Consider the following 22,634-nt stretch of genomic DNA (forward strand, 5'->3'; position numbering starts at 1 on the left):
ACACCTAAAGAAACAGTTTTTGCAAATTAGAATTACGACCCTAACATGTCACAAAATGGCTGACAATTCTGCAAGAGCGCCACTGCGGGATTTGGCCACACTACTGCCACGACCCCTTTGGGGCTGCAAGTTGGCGCTCGATTTTCTTTTCATTACATCATTCGCACCCGTTTTACTTGTAGAAGATGACGTCATACGATCGTGGTAAGCTAATCTTGATTCTTTCTTAGTGGATTTAGTATTATCAAGGTAATCTTCACCTTTTGAATTATAGAAGACTATTATGACAGTGATGCTACGCAATTCAGTGAATCCGATGACGATAATCTTGAAGGGAATTTTGGGGTTGATCCAATTGATGGCCTTGATCAGTGGATTCCCCCTCTTTTCTATCTCGCGAAAGGTTTCATAACTGTTAAAACTTTTTGCATTCTAATTGATGTGCATGTATGATTTGTTGTTTCGATGTTGTTATTAAGGCTCTCTTCAGAGCATACAGGATAACAAAAGCAGCCTGGAAAATGTTTGTTTAGCATGCTGGGAAAAAGGAATATATCCCCATCCATTTTTCAACGGTGGTCTTTGTCACCCATGCAAAGTAAGTTGGAAAATGTGTTGTACTCCATAGATCAAACACTGAAATTGTATTCTTCGTGACATGATTTTATTTACAGCAAAGATTGTTACATACAATGTTTTCAAAAAGTACCGATGGCTTACACGTAGGTTCTGCAGACTTTTCTGCTAACAACTTTTCTTTACTGTGACAGCCTTTCTAATGAATGATTTTTCTTAAATAGCTCTATTGCACTGTCTGTGGATCTAGATCAAATGCCTGTGTCAATTGCACAAGCACCGATTGCCTTAAGTATTGTTCAAGACAATTCTTTTTTTATACCTCTCTTAAAGTATTTCTATTGGCATAGAAAGTACTGTGTCAATTGCTTGAATATCTGGACTGAGTGCAGTGACAAGCTAGTAAATAAATCTGAAGACTGGATTTGTTTCCTTTGCCTCCCAGAGCCAGATCGTTTACTGCAAAGCAATTATAATTGGGCACAAAAGGTATTTTTAAAACATTTATATTTAAATGTATTTATTTCTTGTTGGTTGTGGTTTTTTAGGTTTTATTCTTTCATGAACCGCTTTCGGTGTATAGTCCGAGAGCTTTATACTGGAAAAAGCAACCACTGCGTGTCTTATCTCTCTTTGACGGAATTGGTACTGGTAAGGAAAACTATGATTTGTTTTTTTTTCCTTGCGTGTGACCTTACTTTGGCATGTTCATTCAGGTCTGGTGGCATTACGAAAATTGGGTATTGAAGTCGAAGTATATTACGCCTCCGAAGTTTTGGCTGCCGCGGCCACCGTCTCCAGGACTAGACTAGGTGGTGTGCTCCAGCACATCGGCAGCGTAGGGGAAGTAACAGAGAGGCGGCTAGAGGAAATAGCACCCATTAACCTGCTTATCGGAGGCTCCCCCTGCAATGATTTCAGTGCCATTAACCGATTCCCAAAAGATTTTTACGGTATTTTTGATTTCCCTTACTTTTTTATTAAACTTGTTAATTACGATCTATTCCAGACCCAAGAGGTTATTCGAGATATTTCTTTGATTTCGTCCGAGTTTTGCATCTCATGCGAAAGATCAATGGACAATATCAGCATCTATTATGGCTCTTTGAAAATGTAGCGTCGATGCCCCAACATTATCGCGACACAATATCCAGGTGTTTCATTTAAACCGAACGTATTTTAATTAAAATTAATCTAGTCTTTGTTTATCCACTTTAGGCATTTGGATTGCCAACCAGCTGTAATCGATGCCAAGAATTTCAGCCCTCAGCTGCGAAGACGCCTCTTTTGGGGCAACATTCCCGGCCTTTTTACCGTTCATAACGAACAAGTGACGATGGATGGGGAACCCTTGACTCTTGACAAATCTCTAATGCCTAACTCTGGCCGTAGTGCTGCCCAAGCCAAGATCCGAACTCTGACGACCAACACTAATTCATTGCTACAAGGAAGGACGGAGAACTGTAAGAGCCGGAAGGATTTGGCCTCGCTCTTTCCGGTTCGTTTCTCTTTCCAACAAGATGAGCTACGAAACGCCGATGTCGAGAACGATGTTGCTAGACATTCAAAGAAAGGGAAAAGGGGGAGTGGCAAAAATGCAACCGATAAACATCAGCGTATGGTACTGGATCGTTACATTCGTTTTGTTTGAGTTCCTTGTTATTTATGTGGTATCTTAGGTAGCGGATGAAGATGACAACCAGCAGACGGACGTATTATGGCTTCAGGAAATCGAACATGTTTTTGGCCTGCCTCGCCATTTTACTGATGTCGGAAACATGTCACGCACTGACCGTCAGAAGCTCTTGGGTCACGCATGGTCGGTTCCGGTCATCGTTTCAATTTTCTCTAATTTGAAGAGTTACACGGTGTGACTGGCAAGGGTATCTTTTGTTTTCAAAAACTTGTTGATTCGCAAGTTTTTATTTTAATGTTGATTTAAGCAGATAAAGTAATCCAGGTGTTCATCTTTTTTTTTTAGTTATCTAATCCAGATACGAAACCAGTTACAACTTGCTTATGAATTTATTTTATTTGTTATTATTGTATTTAATCATTGTTATTTTTCAGTATACGTAGGGCTTCGGTACAGCCATTTATTATCAGTCTGCACTTCAGCTGGGAAGAAACACAGACAGCACCAAAAGTCCTAATTGCATGCATGCCTTCAAGGCCTTATCAAATCATTAATTCCTTACCCTTAAATTTGGCACCTATAAGATAATTCTTCTTATTTTTTTTGTTAACTCGTAATGGGTGGCATTTTAGGATTTTATCTGTCTGATAAAATGTTTGAAACATTCCCCACTTGCACTGCAGGTCAGTGTAAATCCTTTTATTTATTTTTTTTCCCGAATGGAGTACGCGTTTAGATCAGATTAATCTGATAGTATAGCTGATCAAGGTAATAAACATGCCAAATGGAGTATTACTTGTTAATGAAACTAACAAAGCTTTTACTAGATAAGACTTTAATGCTGTGACGATAAAACATTCCATTTCTGTTTGTGTTTCAGATGCACTTCTCTGTTGGTGTTTTTTCTTATCTGCAGGTCACTAGGATCATGTGATTTCCCATGACGCGTGGAACGTGACCTCCCGGCTTGTGGGATCTGAAAAAAATTGGACTATCTAGAGTACGTATGATTAATTCTGTTTGCTATATGAGCATTCGCGAACATCGTAAATTGCCAATAATCAATTCCAAAAATTGATTCGTCTTTTCATGTATTTAGATTTAAACGGCCATCTAGAAATGTTTCTTTTCGTTCATAATAATTTCTGTTCTCGATTATGGAACGAACAACAAGAGCCATGGATATTGCAAAGAATAGTTCCTCCCTAAAACATTGAAATTTGGCTAATTGGACTCGTCGTATTTGTAGGGCACGAGGCGTTTGTAAAAGATGAAGAAGACCACCAGAACGACGGCCATAACGATCGTCATGAAACCAAACGCGTACCACGTCCCGTAAGCCGAGTATAAATGTTGGTGACGCAAATGGGGCACAGAACGCGAGCGAAACAAGCTCCAGCGCCCAAAATGCCCATCCAAGTGCCCTAGGTAACCAGATCCATTATTATTTGAACTTTCATTGCATTTAATTATTTTTTTTAAAACAGACCTGTGGATGTGGACCGAGGATTTTGCTGAAAACGGCGTTGCCCATCGATGCGCCCATCGGGAATCCGGTGACAATGAGCGCGAATCCCGTAATCATCTGGCCCGACGTGATGGCCGGCAATGTCTCGCACCACGGTTGGGCGCAATTAGGACATCCAGCTAGGTAAAACAATTTCAAAAAATCGTAAAGCCAATCAAATAAATTCATTTAATGTATTTAGCCGAATTACCGTCGGGTAGGCAACATTCTGCCGTTTCTGAACACGTGTCGTTGAATGACAGCACGGGCCGGCACGTGCTGTTCGCTTCCGTCTCATCGGCGTATCCTTCAAACGTGTTCCACACATCGTGAATGCCGTCTCTGATTAAAAGCTCTGGGAAGTAGCTGCCCCTTAGCGCTGCGTGTCCGCTCTCTATTTGATTAGGAAGAAATATATTTAAATTTGCTGGAACAAGCGAGAAAAATGATATTGAATACCTGTTCCATTACACCTGAACTGAGGAGGCGGTCCACTGTACGGGTAAAGGGCCACTGGTCCCAATAGGAGGAAAATGATGCCGACCATCATGACGATACGTTCTCCCACCCTGCGTTTCAGGTGTTTTATTATTTGATCAAATTCAGATTTTAATCAATTAAATTTTTTTGCTTTTACTTGCGAGATGTGGGAGCCATGACGGAGAAGATGAGGCCGCTGTAAAGTCCAGCAGTGGCGAAACCAATGCCGACAATAACGATGGCCCTCTGTTCGTCCCATCCCAGCATTTCCATCGTCAGCAATGTGGCAACGCTGTTGAAATCAACTGATTAAAAAAAAAAATCAATTAAAAATTAGGAATGCGAGAAAATCACCTCTCGAGGAAGATAAAATTGAACTGGACGGACGCAAAGACGACGATGCACGTGACCAAGCCGATGACATCCGGAGCTTTGAGTTCCGGCTTCTCCCTGTTGCTGTCCTTGTTGTTTTTGGCGGCCAGCTCGGCCAGATACTCGCCCTCCTCCCTGGCAATGTTGTACTCGGTGAAGACGCAAGGCAAGAAGACGAACACGTTGATGATGGCCAAGATGACGGACAGCCAAGCCGGACCGGTGTACATGTCGAAATAGAATTGCGATTCACCTTCTTCGGGGATGATGGAACCCAATGGAGCAAAGGCGGCCTGAATAGCTTGCATTTGTTTTTATATTCAAGGTAATTAATTAAATAATAATTAAAATATTTAAATTGAATCAAAAATTACCTGGGCCTACAATGAAAGCGGAAGACTGGGCCATCTGGAAGAGAGAAACGGCCGTCGTTCTTTCTTTGGTTGTGGTGGCCGTTGCGATGTAACTGAAGCAGAGCGTGATGGACCCACCAGCTGCTCCGATGAGGAAACGGGCAGCAAAGAGGTACCACCTCCTCGGCTCTGGAAGGGCGGCCACGCAAGCGTAGAGGGCGAATCCGAGAGCCAGAAAGGACATGGAGATCATGGACAAGATGCGGACGGAACCCAATTTATTGCCCAGATAGCCCATGATTGGACTGAAAATGAGCTGCGCCAAAGGCTGGGCAGCAATGAAGAGGCCGAGGAAATCCGTTCCAGCTTCCGGATCCATCTGAAAAATGTCATGAAAAAAAAAAATGTGAATTGGAAAAAAAGGGAATCAATCTTCAATTTTAATCGAAGGACGGACCTTGTCCAGATAAGGTTTGGCGCTCGTCAAGATGATGGAGAACGATAAATTGAAAATGAAGGCCGTGAAACTGACGACGCCCAAACTGAAGAAACGCCGACGTCGCACAGCTGGCCGTTCCGTCATTTTGGCGTAGTCGATGACGCCGTCGCTACCCGTGAATGCCTCCGGCGATTTGTCCCTATCGGTGTTAAGTACGAATTTCTATTATTATTTCTTTAAATGTTAGTGAAAAATGATGTACCCGATCGCATTTTCGGTTATGATTTTAGTCTGCGATGTTTTCGGATCGTAAACCTGTTCGAGTTTGAAACTTTTGGTCCGACTTTTGAACATTTTGTATATCCAAACTGGAGCCACTTGCTTTCGTTTTAAATAGCACAATTAAATCACAACATTCAAAGCAGAGCACTAGCGAAGTATGTCAGTGTCCACCTTTAACTGATCGCGTCCAAAATACGATCCGTTTGCACACCCCATCTTTTTAGGTCCCACCCTCCCCACTTACCTGCTACTTCTCTTTTCATTATCGTAGCAAAGGTACTGATAATAGTAATCGATTTTTGTACAAGTCATCTGAAAAAACATTCTTTACATAAAGAAAAAATCCCATTGCGCTATACACCTCACGTCATCTTTATTTATCAATTTTTGTTTTAAATTTCAAATCATTTTATTTATCAATAGTCTGCCACTAGGCTGGTTCGATATTTCCTGACCCAGACCACTAACCGCCTTATCATTGGCTGTCCTGTATCAATCGCAGCGATAAACAACGCACATATCGATTTTTTTAAAGTATTATTTAATTTTTATTTATTTAATATTTAAATGTTTAATCGATTAAGTGAGCAATTAAATTTTTAGTTTTAAGATTTTGTATTGTCAATCAGTTCAAATTATAACGAATGAAATTCAATTTTAGATGCGACCCCAACCGTGGCGGATGCAATCCATGTGGACGGACGGTTCGAAAGCGTCGCGACACCAAGAGCATTCGGCGCTGAGGCCGCCATCGTTGCCGACGAACCAAAACGCCCGGTAGGCGTCGCTGAGAGGCTGATAATCATCGAGAGTCAGCAGATTGTTGTAGTTCTGCGAATGCCAATAGGCGTCGGCTGCGAAATGTTTCAAGAAATCTGAACTCATTTTCTTTAATTTGTTAGTGGACTTGTAGCCGTGCTTGTTGGCCGTCACCCTGGTCCGCATGGCGCATCGCAGGAACTCGTAACGATCCGAATGGCACATGGTGCACATCCTGTAAGGCGCCTGGCAATTGCGTCTGCTCATCGCGCGGACGTAAGGCTCCACTCCGAACTCCATCAATCGGGTGAGCACGTTGAGACGGCCCGTTGAATGGGGAGGATAGGCCATCACCCATTCGAGGACCGTTTGATTCATTAATTGTTCTTCTGTCCATTTTTCGAGAACAGGTCCATCGGTGGGAGAGTAGGCGATCGTCTTTTGTTTTGTGCAACAAGGCGGAATGCAAGCGCTGGGGTCCGGTGGGGCCGGCATCAATGGATGAGGTGGACAAGGCTCTGCTGGTTGCACAGGGCAATAGATGGCAGGACATGTGGGTACCTGAGGACAGTTGCAGTTTGAGGCGGTGGCGCCACTGTTGTTGAATTGATTGACTTGGCAGAATCCGTAATAGACAATCAATCCAGTGGCCGTCATGAGAATGAGACCAACGATGATCACAACGGTAATGGAAAGAATTAATTGTGTAGATTCTTTCATTATTCAAATTCTTTGTTTGTTTGTTTGTTTTTAGGTGTGTAGATCTATTTAAGTATTTCAACAACAACAAATGAGGTTTGTCAAACTGATTTTTGCAATGAAATTTCCGGCTTGTGACAGACCGGAAGACGTAAGTCATTTCCGCCGATGCATTAGCTTTTAACGCATTTATTTCCACATGGTGTTTTCAAAGTAGGTTCCAATTAGCATTTCAAAACAGGTGAAAATGCGTTTAGATAAGCGTCCAGATAAAAACTGGCTTCAGTTTACCATCACATTAGATAATATATTGCCTATACAATTCCAAAATAGTTGTACCAATTTTTAAAAAACAATTTAGGACGAGGTCGTTGAATCATGTGGCGTGTCGATACGGGACGAGACGGCCGTACGACGTGACGAAGATGACGAGTACAATGGACATGACGGTCGTCATGAAACTGCACGTGGCCAGCATACCCCAAGCCGCGTACAAACTAGTGACGCAAAGCGGACACAATATGCGTGCCACAGCCGTTCCAGCGCCCAAAAGACCCGTCCAAGTGCCCTTCATTTATAGTCATTTTATTTAAATGCATTTAATTGATGAAATTATGGGAATAGTCCCAACCTGCGGATAGGGTCCGAGAACTTTGCTGAAAATGACGCTGCACATCATAATGGCCAGTGGAACTCCGGTGAATATGAAGAGGTAACCGACAATCAGCTGTTCAGGATGGATGGCTGGAGTTTCGCAACACCAAGGCTGTTTGTCGACAGGACATCCAGCCCCTGTTCTCAAAATGTAAATTTATTTGGCGAATTTCTTTGATTGAATTTTTGAATTTCACCGTCAGTCAATGCGAAGGAGGCGTTGTAACAGCTTGGCCAATCGCTGCTCGTATCTTCCACGGAAGAAAAGCTGACGGTCGTCACCTCTGAACCCACAAGTTAATGTTCCATTCAAAATAATAATTGAAATCAATACCTTCGATTGTTTCATTGATGAATTTCAAAGGAGATAAAGGACCACCGTAAGGATACATGCAAATAATTCCAGACATGGCAAAGAGCATTCCAGCAGCCAAGACGATCCTCTCACCCATCCTACAGATAGAAAAAACAAAACAAAAATGAACGTGTACGAACATAAGAGCTGATTGTTATTACTTGCGAGACAGCAGTCCAACCGTTCCAAACATTAAGATGCCGTAAATTCCAGCGGCGGAGTACATGATGCCAACCATCACGACGGCACGGGTGGGCGTTATGCCCAGCTGCTCAATCACGACCAACGTAGCCGTGCTTAACATCAGACACGTTGAAAATGATGTCATTAATTTTTAATTACGTTAAAAATAGTTAACCTTTCGATGAAATTAAAGTGGAATTGAGTCGAGGCAGAGATGACGATGCAAACGACCAAGGCCAGCTTGTCCGGCTTCATCCTTTTCGTTTCTTCCGCATCAGTGGCTGAAGACTTCTGGAGCCCTCTAGCGGCCAAATAGTCACCTTCTTGCTTGGCGATGTTGAACTCGGTGAAGACGCAAGGCATCAACACGAAGATGTTGATCAGCGACAAGAAGACGGACAGCCATGCTGGAGCAGTGTACAAGTTCCAGTAAAGCCCAGTGTTGCCAATTGGATAATCTTCTCCCTCGCCCAGCGTCACGAACGCGGCCTGAATCACTTTAATCAAAGTAAATCATCAAATTATTTTACAATTAATTATTTTAGAAACTCACGTGGTCCAATGATGAACGCAAATGATTTCGTCATTTGAAGAGCCGATAGTGCAGTCGTCCGCTCTTTGACTGTGCTGGCCGATGCCACGTAACTGTAACACAAGGTAGTCGTCCCTGAAAAAAAAAAAAATTAAATATTAATGTTAATTCATTTGTTTTTGTTTTGCATGTCTACCTCCTGCAGCTCCGATGGTGAAACGGGCAGCGAAGAGGTACCATCGCCTCGGTTCGGGCAGAGCCGAAACGCTGGCATAGAAAGCGAAGCCAATGGCCATGATGAAAGTGGACACCATGGCCGGAATGCGAATAGAGCCGAGCCGATTGCCCAGGAAGCCCATGACTGGGCTAAAAAAGAGCTGGGCTAAAGGCTGAGACGCGATGAACAAGCCGAGAAATTCCGTTCCAGCTTCAGGATCCATCTAGCTATTGTGAGAGCAAATGATTCATTAAAAAATGAATTGTTTTTGAAAAAAGGTAATGAAATGAACTTAATAGGTCCAGGTACGGTTTGGCGCTCGTCATGACGATCGAGACGGACAGGGCTAGTATGAAAGACGTAAAGCAGATGACGGCCAGACTGAAATAACGCCGTTTCCGTCTCTTGGCCGGCTCCATCAGTTTCGCGTAATCCGCATCTTTATTTGTTTCATCTCTAGGAATACAAAAAACACATTCAACTTTAATTTAAAAACAATTGGCTGGAATTTAATCTAAAAAAAAACCTGATGTTATTATCCTCGGCCGGCTGAGCAGGTTTTGAGAACGCCTTTGGATCGTAGATCGGTTCGATGCTGTAACTTTTGCTTGATCCACGTTTCAGCATTGCGTTTTTACGGAAAGAGTCACGACTTTGATCTCGTTCGCGATTCAACTGACATCTTCAGCCATTTGGTGCAGGTTAATCAATTGAGAAAAATTAAGCAAGTCATCTACCTCCTAAAAACACATTTTTTTTACTGCTCAGATTAGACAAACGGCCGAATACTTATCACAAGAGCCCATGGGTATCCCAACTCTCGACTGGAGCTGTTTGGCATCGTACCGTTTCGAGACGCAATGAATCACAGACGTTTTTGGAGAGATAGGCAACGCTGATGGACTTTGAAATTGCTGATAAACTCAATGAAAACATAGGGAAACCCACACATACACAAACAAAAGAATGTTAAATGTTCTGATTATAAATAGTTCGGTAATGTATTGATTTTGGCTACGCCCACATCGAAAAGGTGCACCGTTTTTAAGATATTAAATAAGGCACTGACTCTTCAATGTTTTCGTAGCGATAGGGCACCAGGTGGCGGTAGTTGATGAGGAGCAACATCAAAACGATAATCATGACGCCAGTCATAAAGGCGAATGTGGCCATGGGTCCGTAAGCCGAATAAATGTTGGTGACGCAAATGGGGCACAGAACGCGAGCGAAACAAGCTCCAGCGCCCAAAATGCCCATCCAAGTGCCCTATTTCTTTCGCAGCGCGCAAAATAATGAAAAACAGCCAACGAGAGATGAATTTAAAACTCACCTGTGGAAATGGGCCGATTATTTTGCTAAAAATGGCGTTCGTCATGGCGGCCCCCATTGGAAATCCCGTCACGATCAAAATGAAACCTGCAATCAGCTGTTGCCATCGGATGGCCGACGTGTACCCGCACCACGGCTGCAAATCAATCGGACATCCTCCTTCGCAAATCCCAAAATTAGTAATTCATTATTTCTTGTGCTTTAAATGAATCACCTGAAATGTTGTTTAAACTGACAGGGATCGGGGCCGAAAGCCACCCGTAATTGAACGTCAATTGCTCAATCAGACTCTCGTTATTAAATGCCAACGGTGTGGATGCATTGGTGACGTCAGAGTATTTGAGAGGCGGCGGTGGGCCACTGCACGGGTACAACATGACGGGTCCCAAGGCTAGAAAGACAACCCCAACGATCAACAGGATCCTCTCGCCCATTCTGATTCGAGTTATTAGAAGTTATTAGAAATGAAATTGCATCGATAATAATTTATTCATACCTGCGTGCCAAAGGTCCCAAAATGGCGAAAATGAGTCCACTGTAAACACCTGCACCGGCAAAGCCTAAACCGACCATAATAATGGCCGATTTCTCCGACATGCCCAGCTGTTCGATCACCAACAACGTGGCCACGCTCTCCAGGAAAATGAAATTGAATTGAACCGAAGCGAAGATGACGATGCAAACGATCAAAGCCCACTTGTCGGGCCGTTTTTGCTTCTTGATTTGTTGAGCCATTTCTCCGGGAGATGGACAAGTCGCTTTGCCGGACCTCTTCTTGGCCGCCATCGTGGCCACGAAATCGCCTTCCTTCTTGGCCACGTTGTGCTCGCTGAAGATGCCCGGCATGAAAACGAACGCGTTGAACAGAGCCATGCCGGCCGACAGCCACGAAGGGCCGGTGAATAAATTAATGAAGAGATCGCCTCCAATCGGCACGTCCGTCCCGACGCCCAGCGGAGCAAAAGCCAATTGAATCACTGCCGAATGATGAATTCATTAAAAATAAATTGAAATGGAAACATCTTCCATTTACCCGGGCCGAAAACAAAAGCGGTCGAACCGGCCAAACTAAAAAGCGAAATGGCCGTCGTTCTCTCCTTGACCGTCGTGGCCGATGCGATGTAGCTGAAGCACAAGGTAATCGATCCTTTGAAAATGTTTGAAATTGAGATTTTAATTGGTTGAAAATACGTAAGGGGGATACGGTTGATACCTGCAGCGGCTCCGATGAGGAAACGGGCAGCAAATAAATACCAACGTCTTGGTCCGGGCAATGCAGAAACGCAGGCGTAGAGGACGAACCCTGCGGTGAGGACGAGGGTGGACAAGATGGACAAGATTCGAATCGAACCGAATTTATTGCCGAGAAAGCCGAGCAGCGGACTGAAAAACAGCTGGGCCAATGGCTGGGCAGAAATGAACAAACCGAGAAATTGTGTTCCAGCTTCAGGATCCATCTTTGAATGAACATTGGAAATTTAAATTGAAAGGTAAATATAAAATGAAATATTATTTGACTTTGATGTACTTGATCGAGGTAGGGTTTGGCACTCGTCAGGATGATGGAGAAGGACAAGTTAAAAGTAAAGGCCGTCAGCGTGATGATGGCCAAACTGAAGTAACGTTGTCTACGTTCCACGGCCGGTTCCACATCTTTGGCGTAATCCACTTCATCAGTTTCTTTCGTGCTGCACTTCCTGCAGGATAACATCAAAAGGTATGACGTCAAGACTCCGTTAATTAATTAGACGATCATCTTTATAGTTTTGAAATTGCACAAACAGCGTACGATTTAAAACAATTCGATATTGACTTACTTTGGGACATCTTCAATGTCGATTGACTTGTGCACTGCTGGTAAATGGGCGTCACTATTCTCGTCAAAAGAATAAGTTCCACTACGACCGGCCATCATTTCCACGTTAAAAAGGCACTTTTTTTTTATTTCCTTTTCTTAAACATAAATTTGCATTGAATATTATAAGATGTAAAAAGACAAGGAATTAGATTATGATTTTAAAATCCTTAAAAAAAAATAAATAAGAGCTCGATAAAATCTCAGGACTTGCAACTCGACGAGAGGATAGAATCGACTGATGTTCTCAAGCTTCTCTTTAAACGTTTACGACTTACGTTTTGATCACTCCAACTCCTTTTTTTCTTTAAACCTCCCATAACCAAATGATGACCCAGCCCACAGGCTCATTAGCATGTTTTTCTTTCTCTTTCCCTCTTCATTTCTCTTAGCCAAAATGGCCTCCCAAAAAGGGAGACATAATTATTGTTCGAGGTCAAGACATCAAAACCTGGTGGGTGTTTCATTTAGAAATTTTTATTTAATGTTCGCTTTCACTAAATTGTGTTGAAAAATTTTTATTGTTCAGTTCGGTCAAACAGTTGATGTGTTGGAACAAATGTCATGCAGAAACAGGTGAATAATGTTATTGTCCGACTGGTATATTTATTCATTTTTATTTCTATACAGGCTATTTTCTAGTAGAGGTGGTCATTAGGAATTTGCTGTTGATTTCCACGTTTAAGCCTTGGACGGGCAGCAAAGCACTTTGATGCCGGTCAAACATCGTTCACCATCACCCGATGAGCTCGTTTCTCGAACGACGTGTCCCACCACATTACAGCCGCCATCGCAAAATGGAGACGTGCCCTTCCAGATGCATCCATCGCCTACAACGAAAGGCAATTAACTCTAGTAAATATCCACTAAACGATTGCTTTATCTATATCGATGTCAATTTCATTTTGATTTATAGATGTATCTTACTGGAAGTGCGTCCGCTGCCCCAATCGTCCGTTATTTTATCTGCAACGTGAAAAACATTCAGTTAAAATCATTCACGAAAAATACGAGAAGTAATTTAAATGATACCAATAGTCGATCTGATAATTGATTCATCCTCTGCAGCAATCAGGACACACATTGAAAACACGAAGAACAGGAAAATCTGAAATATTCGTGAAAACTTAACAGTAATTTTTTTTTTTTAATGAATATTGCAATATTCCTTACCGCTACGTGAGTGAAACGCATTTTCTGGAAACGTGTAAGTCGACAATCACTTTCAACAAAGTCACGAGGTAAACTGAACGCCCGACTCAAAACAACCGGGGCCATTTATAGAACGGGCCAATCCCACCCGGGGCTTTTTGCTCTTGATGCTGATGGTAGTAACTGAGGTATGATCCAAGGTTACAGATCGAACTTAAAGGCCTTTACTTTGTTGCCAACGTATGATGAGGAAGTAACCATGCCTTTTTTTTTTAGATCAAGGTAACGGGAAATGGAACAGCTGATGCCTAACAGCTCTTTGTTATCAAAAAGCCCTTGGATTCAACACCTCATCCTTAAACATTTTCAGTAAGAGTTTGGTAAACTCAATTTCCTGTAGGAGGATTGTATCGTAATGGTTCAGTTTTTATTTTTAAATAATGAAGAGTTAAAATTAGGAACGTTGGATAGTTCAACAATAAATCCATTCGCTGGTGACGTTTGCTGGACGGCACATTGGCGGACAAGGCCATCTGAGACGTTCTTCCGGTTTGTTCCTTCCGCCGACAAAGAGCAAACCCTCGCCTCTCTTACTAGGAAACGGCCTGCTCACGCTGGAATTTAAACAGCAATAACTGTCATGAGCCATCTGTTTCCAGTAAATTAAATTCATTCAAATTTTTGTGTCTACATCTTTTAATGAATTAAATTTAGGTTGCTTACTACACTCGTCTTTGCGATTGGCCAAACGTGATCTGTCAGGAGAGACTGATCGTAGCCATACGTGGTTTCGTGATGCGTTCCGAAAATAGCCTCAAAGGCATTAATGATTCGTGGACGATCCTCGCTCAGTTTAACTCCCCACATTCCTTTGTTCACACAATTTTTTAGAAAATTAAAAAAGGTTATTATTTTTGTAAAGGAAAAGACGGGACCTCCCAGCATTGAGGTACTACAGTGAGCAGGATGGTCTTTCATAGTGTGAAAGATGTCGTCGCTAGCCAGCCATTCACGAACGGCGTCCTGTTCCCGGGGCACAACAATCAGACTGTCTGAATCCCTGGACATGAAAGTATCCACCATGTCATCGAGCAATGGCAACTGTCAGGTAAAAATGTATGTCAGTGTAAAATATCGATTATTTAATTGGGAAGGAAATGGATTTACCCAACGCCATGTCATTGCGAATAAATCTTGTTTCATTTTCCAATGATTGACGATCTCTGTGACATTGCACAGGTCGACGTGACTTCCAACGTCTAACACGTTTTGGAAAATTGTCCATGATGAATTAACATCATCTTCTTTTATCACATTATGATAAATTCGTACAATCCAGTCTACAAGGTATTTTACGATCTTTAAATTGATGATCAACACCTGACCCTTTTTTTTTTTTTAATTTAAAAAGAAAATGTATAAACCTGGATAGATGGAGGGAATCGTTTTGATTGTCTCCCTAAGTGGGAGGAGATATTTCTGGACAATATCGACGCGTGAGAGATCGCCGTAAACAGAAAAACCAATAACTTTCTGGTGCGGCCCTCTTCTCGCGGCCGCACTACCACACGTGCAATTACAAACAGTTAAGTCTACCATTTCCGTTGAAGTGTCCAAAATCATTTCCGTCGAAGTGTCCGAAATCGAGGCTTCCATGAAGGTAAAACGTTCCATGTTCTGTGGGGAAATGTTTGTTAAAGATGGGAACATTAATTTTAATTTTCTTTATTTCGGAAAAAAGCAGGTAGGATGAGGCGGAATACTCGAAACGAATAAAGTTCAACAATTGTAATGGAATAGAAATTTAGAGGTTGGAAGGTCTACCTGTCGATGACGAGTGAAGAGGTGATGACCCCACTCTGTGGATTCGATGTAACAGATCAAGACGAGGATTCCGAGAAAGCTGGCAACGAGGCAACGCGATTTCAGCACTGAATAGCCCAATTCATTCGAAATGTGGGAAACTGCGATGCGTTTTGCACTGAACAATCGATGGTACGGCATCTTCAGCGGCTCGAATCCCACTGAGAACCTCTTCGTTTTCATTTGGATAAAAAGCCCAGAGGCTTCTCCCCCCCCCACACACACACATTTTGTTTCTGAAGTTAATTCATTTTAAATCTTATAGGTGGAAACAGAAAATATGGTACTGCTACGTGTTGTCGCTTTCAAGCCCAATCAAGAGTTTCCTCGTTCCGCACGGTATCAACACAGTCAAAGCCAACATCGAAATTTTTAATTGAAATTCCTATTTTCTATACAGGATGCGGTGTTTTGCACAGTCTGTGGAACGGAATGCCGATGAAACGAAGCTCAATTTGTGCTATCGCGTTAGAAGCGACAGCTTTTTTACCTCCCCTTATTTGCAACGATGGAGACGACCACCTGTTCAATTTCCAGCTAAAGACCGGCTGGGGGGGATTCTACTAAAATTAAAAAAGGCAACGTCCTTTTTCTTCACGGTCTTTTAAGTATATCCTTTTCCGAACATGGTTTGTCGCGTCGCTAAACACTCACCAGATGTTTTGGTGAATCAAACGTGATGCATGCATTATACCATTTTATTTATATTTTTTAAATGCTATTTAGGGAAGAACTTTGACTCTGCTTGGAGGATAGTCCGCGTAGGGGGGACGACGGAGCGCATCTTTGTTTTTCAACAATTCGTCTTGAGCCACATGTTCCAATACCCCGAAAACAGCACCGAATAATTTCGACATGTGCCTTCACGAACACCAAGAGAAACACGCGTGTAGTTCGCCCGCCTAAATTCTCAGGTAGCGGAGCCCTAAATTGGCGTAGGCGTAATACTTAACGGCAGATGTGGCCGAGTGGTTAAGGCGATAGACTTGAAATCTATTCCTCTCTGAGGGCGTAGGTTCGAACCCTACCATCTGCGATTTCATTTTAACAGAAAATAGTCAGGTAATATTGCTACATTACTTTGTTCTTCTTCGTAACGCAAATCTTTTAACATCGATTGTCGCTAGGATAGCGTTCGAGATCTTGAACGAAAACACTTTTTCTTATATCTACTCGTAACCATGGCTATGTGTGTGAGAGACATCTATTGGACCAACCCCCGCGCTTCCCTTACTCACATGACGGAGCAACTGAACGGTAACTATTGATTTTTTTTTTTTTTTGTATATACTGGATTTTCGTTTTTTGCTTTAGTTGTTTAGCTTATTAGCCAAGTGTAGTATAGAAAAACAGCCAAAAAAATAAGCTAGGTTTGTAATCACAAATGATAGGTAGTTCAATCTATAAGGAAGTCGTGTTGTCAACGATTGGCCTTTTGAAACTATTATTGCTGTGGGTCGATTTTACACAATTTAACTAGCAACATTTAGCTCGTTTTAGAAAGTCCTCCAATGGAAGTCAACAATGACCTTAGGCATTTCCTAAACAGTTTTTGACCTCAAATTAAGTAGTTTTCGGTACGAATCACTTCCGGGGGCCTACTTATTGCTTGATGCTTCTGTGGCCTAATGGATAAGGCGTCGGCCTCCGAAGCCGGAGACTGCGGGTTCAAGTCCCGCCAGAAGTACAATCATTTTTTTCATTGCCAAATCATATTGTGTCCTCTCCAGTAAAGTTATTTGTAGAAAGTACCAAAGTTGTAATTAAAAGCTTATTGTATAGTTTTTCATGCATGGGTGTAACAATTGCGCAGTCATACAGGATGAGGCTATGGTCGCTGTATAGCAATAACTTCTCTTCGTTATACACCCATCTTCGAAAGAGAAATTTTGAATTACATTCAGGTATGTGTAGATGACACGAAATTTGCTTAACGAAGGCCATAATCTAGGGCATCATTTTTTTTTTACCCACACGTTCTCAACTCTTAAAATAGCGGATCTAACTGTGAAAATTCGAAAATAATAACTCAAAAGAGAATTTCAGGGAATGCAATTTGATATAAAACGTAAAAGGAAACATTAAAAAGAGACTCGCAGATGGTAGGGTTCGAACCTACGCCCTCAGAGAGGAATAGATTTCAAGTCTATCGCCTTAACCACTCGGCCACATCTGCTGTTAAAATAATCAGCAAACATTGCTAGAAGTACCGAACTACTCTTATATTTGTGAGTTGAAATCAAGCTCAAGTAGGTATCGTCCCGAGCACTGTACTATAAAGTTGGCTCAACAGCACGGTTTGTGGCAATAAGAAATATGTGATGTTTTCCGTACTTTAATTGGAAATAGGATAGTTTCTAATGGGCGACCCCCCTTTGTTACATTGCCGTATCTTTCTTTTTGAATTTTAATATGGTTTTGTATCTGCATTCTTTTTTATCCAACTAATTGGATGGCTGTAACAGCCAATGCATCAAAGCAACTGCTCTGTCAATAGCATATTGCCTACAGGTACGGGTATGTTCTTTTACCGCTCGTTGGCTCCTACCTTACTATGCCGGCTTATAAAGAAAAATCAAATTACTTTATACCAAAGTTAATTGCGAAAAAACATAAAAGTCTACAATGTGAAAATTACACGTTTCTTTTTAAGAATAAAAAAGGATGTTTCCACCCAGGATCGAACTGAGGACCTTCAGCGTGTTAGGCCGACGTGATAACCACTACACTATGGAAACATGTTACAAGCGGACTCATGAACTTAACTAATTTAGGTAAAGATTAACGTTACATCCGGATTTCAATTATTCACACACAGTTGTTTTCGCCAAAGCAGAAAATAGCGGAAGAATCTTCAATCTTTCATAGTAACCAACTTTGCAAAGGAGAGTAAGGTTAATTAATACGTAGTGTTATGTGAAAATTGATTTCTTTTTATGAGAGGAAACAAAAACAGCCATGTGTAAGGTCAATGGAACAGTATTGTGACTCCACTCCCCCTCCCCCAAAAAATGCAAGTGATAAGATCTTACATGGAAATACGCAACTCAAAACAAATTATCGTTTTTTCAACAACTGGATAGTTGAATGATGGCATTCTGCCTAACATTTGCTTATGAGAAAAGCACAAAAAAACCTCTATTTGTGTTTAAAAAAATACAATGATGTTTCCACCCAGGATCGAACTGAGGACCTTCAGCGTGTTAGGCCGACGTGATAACCACTACACTATGGAAACTCATTCCTGTTTCTTCGTTTTTTTGAACAGACATCGCGATTGAAAAAGTACATCCAACAAGTGTGCGAAAAAAAATGTACAAACCTTTTTCCTTAAAATAGCAAAAGGCAAAAAAAGAAAAATATTAATTCCCAAACGTGTTCTATTTCAATTTTTAAAAATGTGTTTGCTTTATATCTTTGACCCTGTTTCCGTTCATTGGGAGTTGGCCAAGGTTAAAACATGGATACGCTACCTTCACTTTCTTTTGCAACCCCTACCTACTCCAAGGGACGTCTAGCTATTTCAAAAGGTAGTTCCTACCCTCTCTTATTCCAAAGTGACATTCGAAATCTCTAGATAAGTCTTTTTCCTTGCCTCCTTAGCTACAGTTTCTGGTGTTGGATTTTGACGTTGTTTCCAACACGTGTTGTCCAAGCAGAAGTTTCATTGCCTGTAGCAAACTAGCCCCGAACTGCAGCAAGTTTCGCCCAGTGTAAAACCTGATTCGTATTAACATTTTCATGCTTGTTACAATTGGGATTTATCAAAACCTGCTCTCTAAGGACAAGGGGTGAGTAACAATTGCGAAGTAAGCAGGGAATTTTGAGAAACAAAAAATCTTGTTTACGTTCGTTATTCCATTGTGTGGTGGCTGAATGCAGTTGGATGCCAAAATGGAGTCGCGTTTTCGAGTTTTCCTGCTTGCTAACTAAAATTTTACTCTTCATTTCGTATTTGCAACTCAATAACGAGTTTTTTGAACAAGTTTTACTGGTCGGACAAGTCGACAGGGGGCATCGGTAGAAACATTTTTAGGAAAATCAACATGCAACAATATTGCCATCAGGTTTCTGTTCTGTCGAGTACCAACTGTGATTTTAGCTCTTTCCCAATTTCAAACTTGAATTTCGTTTCGGTACATCGTCTGAACTGTTGCATTGCTTTTGAGGTGGAACGTCCCAAAGTCCGATAAACCATAAAGTGATCTCCAACTGATTGGATTTTCTCAACATTGCTTGAACGCATTTGCAGAAAGAAGGTAATATTTTTTGTACTCTCTTGGCCTTATTCATTTCCTTACGTTTTCAGTACAAAATAGCATAACTTTTAGTGAATTGTGATATTCTAAAGGTGCTACGGTTTTTCAACTTCGGCGACAAAAGAACTGACCGAAGATATCATGGAAATTCGCTGTGTTTTACCATTCATCCTTTCATTGCTGTGTTCGAGCAAGTCCGGCAGCATTTACCAAACACAGGACTTGGTCATCATTAAAGGTACTAAAAATTTCTTTGATTCGTTTATTTAATGACGTTCGTACAACAGAAACAACAGATGAGCGTTTATTCTTCTTGTCCTTTTACATCAGTGCAAGGTCAAATAGTAGTCTTGGCTCACCGTGATCTTTGAGGGCAAGAAACACGACGTTCCGAATCTCGTCCATTTTACATGCAATTCGAAAAAAAAGCCTTGAGCTATTCATCAAAGTCCAACGGCAAACATTTGCTATTTCGTTCCTTACAAGAGCATTGCATATCTCTTTGATCGCCTCTTTGGCGAATCGCGATGCTTATTTATTTGTTTCGTGTATGTCGTTTTCATAACATTTATGCATAACAGAACAATCAAAACAAAGTCATTTCATTTTAATTCTTATTTTAGATCCATTTGAACCAGAAAACATAGTCAATGGACGACATCAGAATTGGATGGCCAAGGAAAACGATGATGCCCACTTCTCGTTCAGACCCAATTTTTACCACTCCCAGGCTAATGTCTTCACTGGATCTCAAAGGCAAAATAACACAACTTTGATGGATGAAAGATCTTGTTACACAGCAGAAGGCAGATTTGGTTCTTGCATGCCGTTACGTTCGTGCTACCCAGCATCAAAGTTGCCTCAATTAAGCAATCTGCAAGTTTGGACTATGATTACCCGAATACCTTGTAGCTACGCCGTAACAGATGGAAGACAGGTGACATAATCATCCCCTGATCGTTCAATTGGTAAAATCAAAACCAATAATGAATTAACTTTTATATCTTTAGATACAGGGAATCTGTTGTTTGAACGAAGAGGTTTTTAATCCTCCCAGTGTTTTTGTTGAAGTTCGAGCCATGCCATCAACACCACCGTTTGGTGTGCCATACAGCTTTAATTATCCCGTCGTACCTCACCCAATTGCTGCTAGTGCCAAGACTAAAGCATCTCCTAAAAGTGAAAATCCGCCTTCATCGCCTCTAACAGAAGGAGCAATGGCCCAGCGGAAGCTCATCGGTTGCGGAGTAGGGCCAGCGAAAATATCGAGTCATGACGGGCATCGTATCATTGGTGGGACAGCTGCTGTCAAGAATTCTTGGCCTGCAATGGTAAGTTGTTCACTCTTTTTTTATTCTAAATTACAAACGTAATTACGTGCAATTCATTATTGTATTATTGGAATCCACAGGTTGCAATTAAGTACGCTGGAACGTTCTTTTGTAGCGGAACTTTGATTTCTCCCACCAAAGTCCTGACCACGGCCTACTGCGTGAAAGTGTAATTTGGTTTACGTTATGTTCTTAAAAGTTCATTTTGAACTCCACGTTTCAAAAAGTTTTCTTCTTTCTCGGTTGGCTATCTGAATAGTCGTCAGCCGTGGGACTTTTACCTAATAACCATAGAACTCGGCGCTCATGCCATGTACCCAACCAGTGATGCACCGGTGTCGAGAAGGATATCGGGTTTGGCACGCCACAGATCTTACAATCGTGACAAAGTGGTAGGATTATGCTTAAAGTCACGTCTAAAACTGGCCAGCATGTGTCCCTATACGCCCAATTTCGTCTAATTCTTTTATCTTTTGCACGTAGCTCAACGACATTGGAATCTTTATGCTGAAAGTACCGGTGATTTACACGAACACAATGTCACCCGTTTGTTTGCCACCGGCTGGCACCACTGATACGTACGCTGACAAAAATGCCTTCATCGTCGGGTGGGGTTCATTGGAATATAATCCAGGTAATAGCCCGTTATCGTATTGTTTTTTTTTTTTTCGTTTTGTTTATTTATTTTTCAAATGCAGATCTTTTGCCAGCAAACGTGTTACAGCAGGTTGGCGTTAAGATTATAAGCAACGCTGACTGTCAAACTGCTTACAACGACTTGCAAGTAACCATCGAAAATAGTGTGATCTGTGTTCAGACTGACAATCCTACGTGCTGGGTATGTATGGACGTCTTTACAAATTTGTTTTATTGCATTATTAATGAGCGCAATGATGAGGTACGACGTTTTGAAAATAGGGTGACTATGGAGGTCCTTTGCTTGTGAGATCGTCGCCCACTGCTCCTTGGACCCAGGTCGGCATCATCACGGACACATTCTGTACGTATCTTCATTTATTTTTGTAGACTGTAAACAAGTAGTTTACCGACTTTCCGCTTTCCATTCTAGCTAATATTTGTTCCGTTACGAGTCGTCCCGTAAGATACACAAGGGTGTCATCGTTCTCGTCTTGGATTTCGGCCAGAACATAGTGAAGATTATTTATATCAAACATGGGGATCAGTGTATGATGAATTTTTTACGGTATCATTTTGAAATAGTTATTTTATTTAAATTTTATTATTTACTGCAAACAGTTGTTTTGGTTACATCGACTTAACTAGCTACTTCTAATTCTAATGTATTCCGGAGTGGTCTTGTGCTCCACAGAGTTCTTCTTATACCAATGGAGAATTGAATGGCCCTACATACGAATACACAAAGAAAATGTTGAATGTGGCATTGATCTTCCTTATTCAAAATAAAAGAAGAAATTTCTATTCATTAAACGAGCTACTTCATTTCTTACCTTTCCTTGTTTAATTTTCATGTTAAAATATCACAGAATCACTTACCATTCCTGTTTAAAAAGTGATGTTTCCACCCAGGATCGAACTGAGGACCTTCAGCGTGTTAGGCCGACGTGATAACCACTACACTATGGAAACTTATTTTAAGTCTTTCAAATGTTATACGTTGTCCTTTTAAATGGATCGAAAACTAGAAAATATTTTTTTCTTCGAAAAGAATGTCATAAGCAAATATGATTAATGACCATTTCCCATCCTTGCCAAACTTTGTATCTTGTCCGATTTAAGTTTGGTTTTCTTTTCAGAAATGATTCATCCAGAAATGTTCAAG

At 41.4% G+C, this 22,634-nt stretch overlaps 6 protein-coding genes, 3 non-coding genes and 1 pseudogene across 10 annotated transcripts; 4 read left to right on the forward strand and 6 right to left on the reverse strand.

The window, feature by feature from the left end:
- Positions 1 to 133: 133 nt before the first annotated feature.
- On the forward strand, positions 134 to 2,530 carry LOC130703132 (DNA (cytosine-5)-methyltransferase 3B-like). 2 transcript variants are annotated; one of them, XM_057524735.2, is made up of 11 exons: positions 134 to 204; positions 275 to 403; positions 480 to 598; positions 675 to 722; positions 801 to 868; positions 927 to 1,065; positions 1,125 to 1,227; positions 1,293 to 1,529; positions 1,586 to 1,730; positions 1,795 to 2,197; positions 2,256 to 2,530. In XM_057524735.2, exons 1-11 carry the CDS (start codon positions 186 to 188, stop codon positions 2,448 to 2,450), a joined length of 1,605 nt encoding a protein of 534 aa, XP_057380718.1. In that variant the 5' UTR covers positions 134 to 185; the 3' UTR covers positions 2,451 to 2,530. The 2 variants fall into 2 exon arrangements, with proteins under 2 accessions (XP_057380718.1, XP_057380719.1); XM_057524736.2 differs by having other exon boundaries at positions 1,795 to 2,192; positions 2,256 to 2,397.
- Positions 2,531 to 3,286: 756 nt separating this feature from the next.
- LOC130703129 (major facilitator superfamily domain-containing protein 8-like) lies at positions 3,287 to 5,801 on the reverse strand (annotated as a pseudogene).
- A 1,564-nt stretch (positions 5,802 to 7,365) lies between these two features.
- LOC130703139 (major facilitator superfamily domain-containing protein 8-like) lies at positions 7,366 to 9,285 on the reverse strand. The gene is made up of 8 exons (XM_057524744.2): positions 9,024 to 9,285; positions 8,849 to 8,962; positions 8,471 to 8,792; positions 8,274 to 8,408; positions 8,092 to 8,210; positions 7,955 to 8,041; positions 7,735 to 7,895; positions 7,366 to 7,671 (listed from the first exon to the last, which is right to left on the reverse strand). The coding sequence occupies exons 1-8, from the start codon at positions 9,265 to 9,267 to the stop codon at positions 7,480 to 7,482; spliced, it is 1,374 nt and encodes a 457-aa protein (XP_057380727.1). The 5' UTR covers positions 9,268 to 9,285; the 3' UTR covers positions 7,366 to 7,479.
- An 803-nt stretch (positions 9,286 to 10,088) lies between these two features.
- Positions 10,089 to 12,344, reverse strand: LOC130703130 (major facilitator superfamily domain-containing protein 8-like). The gene is made up of 8 exons (XM_057524733.2): positions 12,191 to 12,344; positions 11,902 to 12,070; positions 11,587 to 11,830; positions 11,407 to 11,520; positions 10,870 to 11,350; positions 10,588 to 10,808; positions 10,375 to 10,532; positions 10,089 to 10,310 (listed from the first exon to the last, which is right to left on the reverse strand). Exons 1-8 carry the CDS (start codon positions 12,286 to 12,288, stop codon positions 10,089 to 10,091), a joined length of 1,707 nt encoding a protein of 568 aa, XP_057380716.1. The 5' UTR covers positions 12,289 to 12,344.
- Positions 12,345 to 12,776: 432 nt separating this feature from the next.
- Positions 12,777 to 13,465, reverse strand: LOC130703033 (uncharacterized). Its single transcript, XM_057524653.2, has 4 exons — positions 13,402 to 13,465; positions 13,261 to 13,336; positions 13,156 to 13,194; positions 12,777 to 13,058 (listed from the first exon to the last, which is right to left on the reverse strand). The coding sequence occupies exons 1-4, from the start codon at positions 13,420 to 13,422 to the stop codon at positions 12,910 to 12,912; spliced, it is 285 nt and encodes a 94-aa protein (XP_057380636.1). The 5' UTR covers positions 13,423 to 13,465; the 3' UTR covers positions 12,777 to 12,909.
- A 387-nt stretch (positions 13,466 to 13,852) lies between these two features.
- On the reverse strand, positions 13,853 to 15,384 carry LOC130702808 (uncharacterized). Its single transcript, XM_057524420.2, has 6 exons — positions 15,205 to 15,384; positions 14,805 to 15,057; positions 14,548 to 14,720; positions 14,316 to 14,481; positions 14,104 to 14,249; positions 13,853 to 14,029 (listed from the first exon to the last, which is right to left on the reverse strand). The coding sequence occupies exons 1-6, from the start codon at positions 15,382 to 15,384 to the stop codon at positions 13,853 to 13,855; spliced, it is 1,095 nt and encodes a 364-aa protein (XP_057380403.2).
- An 813-nt stretch (positions 15,385 to 16,197) lies between these two features.
- Trnas-uga (transfer RNA serine (anticodon UGA)) lies at positions 16,198 to 16,279 on the forward strand. Its single transcript has one exon. It is a non-coding gene; the product is annotated as a tRNA-Ser (tRNA).
- A 578-nt stretch (positions 16,280 to 16,857) lies between these two features.
- On the forward strand, positions 16,858 to 16,930 carry Trnar-ccg (transfer RNA arginine (anticodon CCG)). Its single transcript has one exon. It is a non-coding gene; the product is annotated as a tRNA-Arg (tRNA).
- A 407-nt stretch (positions 16,931 to 17,337) lies between these two features.
- Positions 17,338 to 17,419, reverse strand: Trnas-uga (transfer RNA serine (anticodon UGA)). The gene has a single exon. It is a non-coding gene; the product is annotated as a tRNA-Ser (tRNA).
- A 1,944-nt stretch (positions 17,420 to 19,363) lies between these two features.
- LOC130702919 (chymotrypsin-like elastase family member 2A) lies at positions 19,364 to 22,094 on the forward strand. The gene is made up of 10 exons (XM_057524544.2): positions 19,364 to 19,502; positions 19,595 to 19,740; positions 20,126 to 20,439; positions 20,513 to 20,833; positions 20,914 to 21,002; positions 21,093 to 21,225; positions 21,317 to 21,467; positions 21,532 to 21,671; positions 21,752 to 21,833; positions 21,903 to 22,094. Exons 2-10 carry the CDS (start codon positions 19,644 to 19,646, stop codon positions 21,983 to 21,985), a joined length of 1,410 nt encoding a protein of 469 aa, XP_057380527.1. The 5' UTR covers positions 19,364 to 19,502; positions 19,595 to 19,643; the 3' UTR covers positions 21,986 to 22,094.
- Positions 22,095 to 22,634: the final 540 nt, after the last annotated feature.

This window comes from Daphnia carinata, chromosome 5, assembly GCF_022539665.2.
Source record: "Daphnia carinata strain CSIRO-1 chromosome 5, CSIRO_AGI_Dcar_HiC_V3, whole genome shotgun sequence".
Classification (NCBI taxonomy): Eukaryota; Metazoa; Arthropoda; class Branchiopoda; order Diplostraca; family Daphniidae; genus Daphnia; species Daphnia carinata.

Coding starts and splice junctions, on each gene's coding strand:
- LOC130703139 (XM_057524744.2), bottom strand. CDS start 9,267: ATGGATCCTGAAGCTGGAACGGAATTTCTCGGCTTGTTCATCGCGTCT. Junction 8,963..9,023: donor CACCATCGGAGCTGCAGGAG/GTAGACATGCAA, acceptor TTTTTTTTTCAG/GGACGACTACCTTGTGTTAC. Junction 7,896..7,954: donor CTCCTTCGCATTGACTGACG/GTGAAATTCAAA, acceptor TTTTGAGAACAG/GGGCTGGATGTCCTGTCGAC.
- LOC130702919 (XM_057524544.2), top strand. CDS start 19,644: ATGGAAATTCGCTGTGTTTTACCATTCATCCTTTCATTGCTGTGTTCG. Junction 20,834..20,913: donor AGAATTCTTGGCCTGCAATG/GTAAGTTGTTCA, acceptor TGGAATCCACAG/GTTGCAATTAAGTACGCTGG. Junction 21,226..21,316: donor CTTACAATCGTGACAAAGTG/GTAGGATTATGC, acceptor TTTTGCACGTAG/CTCAACGACATTGGAATCTT.
- LOC130702808 (XM_057524420.2), bottom strand. CDS start 15,384: ATGCCGTACCATCGATTGTTCAGTGCAAAACGCATCGCAGTTTCCCAC. Junction 14,482..14,547: donor TCGCAATGACATGGCGTTGG/GTAAATCCATTT, acceptor TTTACCTGACAG/TTGCCATTGCTCGATGACAT. Junction 14,030..14,103: donor CAATCGCAAAGACGAGTGTA/GTAAGCAACCTA, acceptor TACTGGAAACAG/ATGGCTCATGACAGTTATTG.
- LOC130703130 (XM_057524733.2), bottom strand. CDS start 12,288: ATGATGGCCGGTCGTAGTGGAACTTATTCTTTTGACGAGAATAGTGAC. Junction 11,521..11,586: donor CCTCATCGGAGCCGCTGCAG/GTATCAACCGTA, acceptor ACATTTTCAAAG/GATCGATTACCTTGTGCTTC. Junction 10,809..10,869: donor TTGGGACCTTTGGCACGCAG/GTATGAATAAAT, acceptor AACTCGAATCAG/AATGGGCGAGAGGATCCTGT.
- LOC130703033 (XM_057524653.2), bottom strand. CDS start 13,422: ATGCGTTTCACTCACGTAGCG. Junction 13,337..13,401: donor TGCGTTTCACTCACGTAGCG/GTAAGGAATATT, acceptor CGAATATTTCAG/ATTTTCCTGTTCTTCGTGTT. Junction 13,195..13,260: donor AATTATCAGATCGACTATTG/GTATCATTTAAA, acceptor TTCACGTTGCAG/ATAAAATAACGGACGATTGG.
- LOC130703132 (XM_057524735.2), top strand. Junction 1,530..1,585: donor ATTCCCAAAAGATTTTTACG/GTATTTTTGATT, acceptor GATCTATTCCAG/ACCCAAGAGGTTATTCGAGA. Junction 1,731..1,794: donor TATCGCGACACAATATCCAG/GTGTTTCATTTA, acceptor TATCCACTTTAG/GCATTTGGATTGCCAACCAG.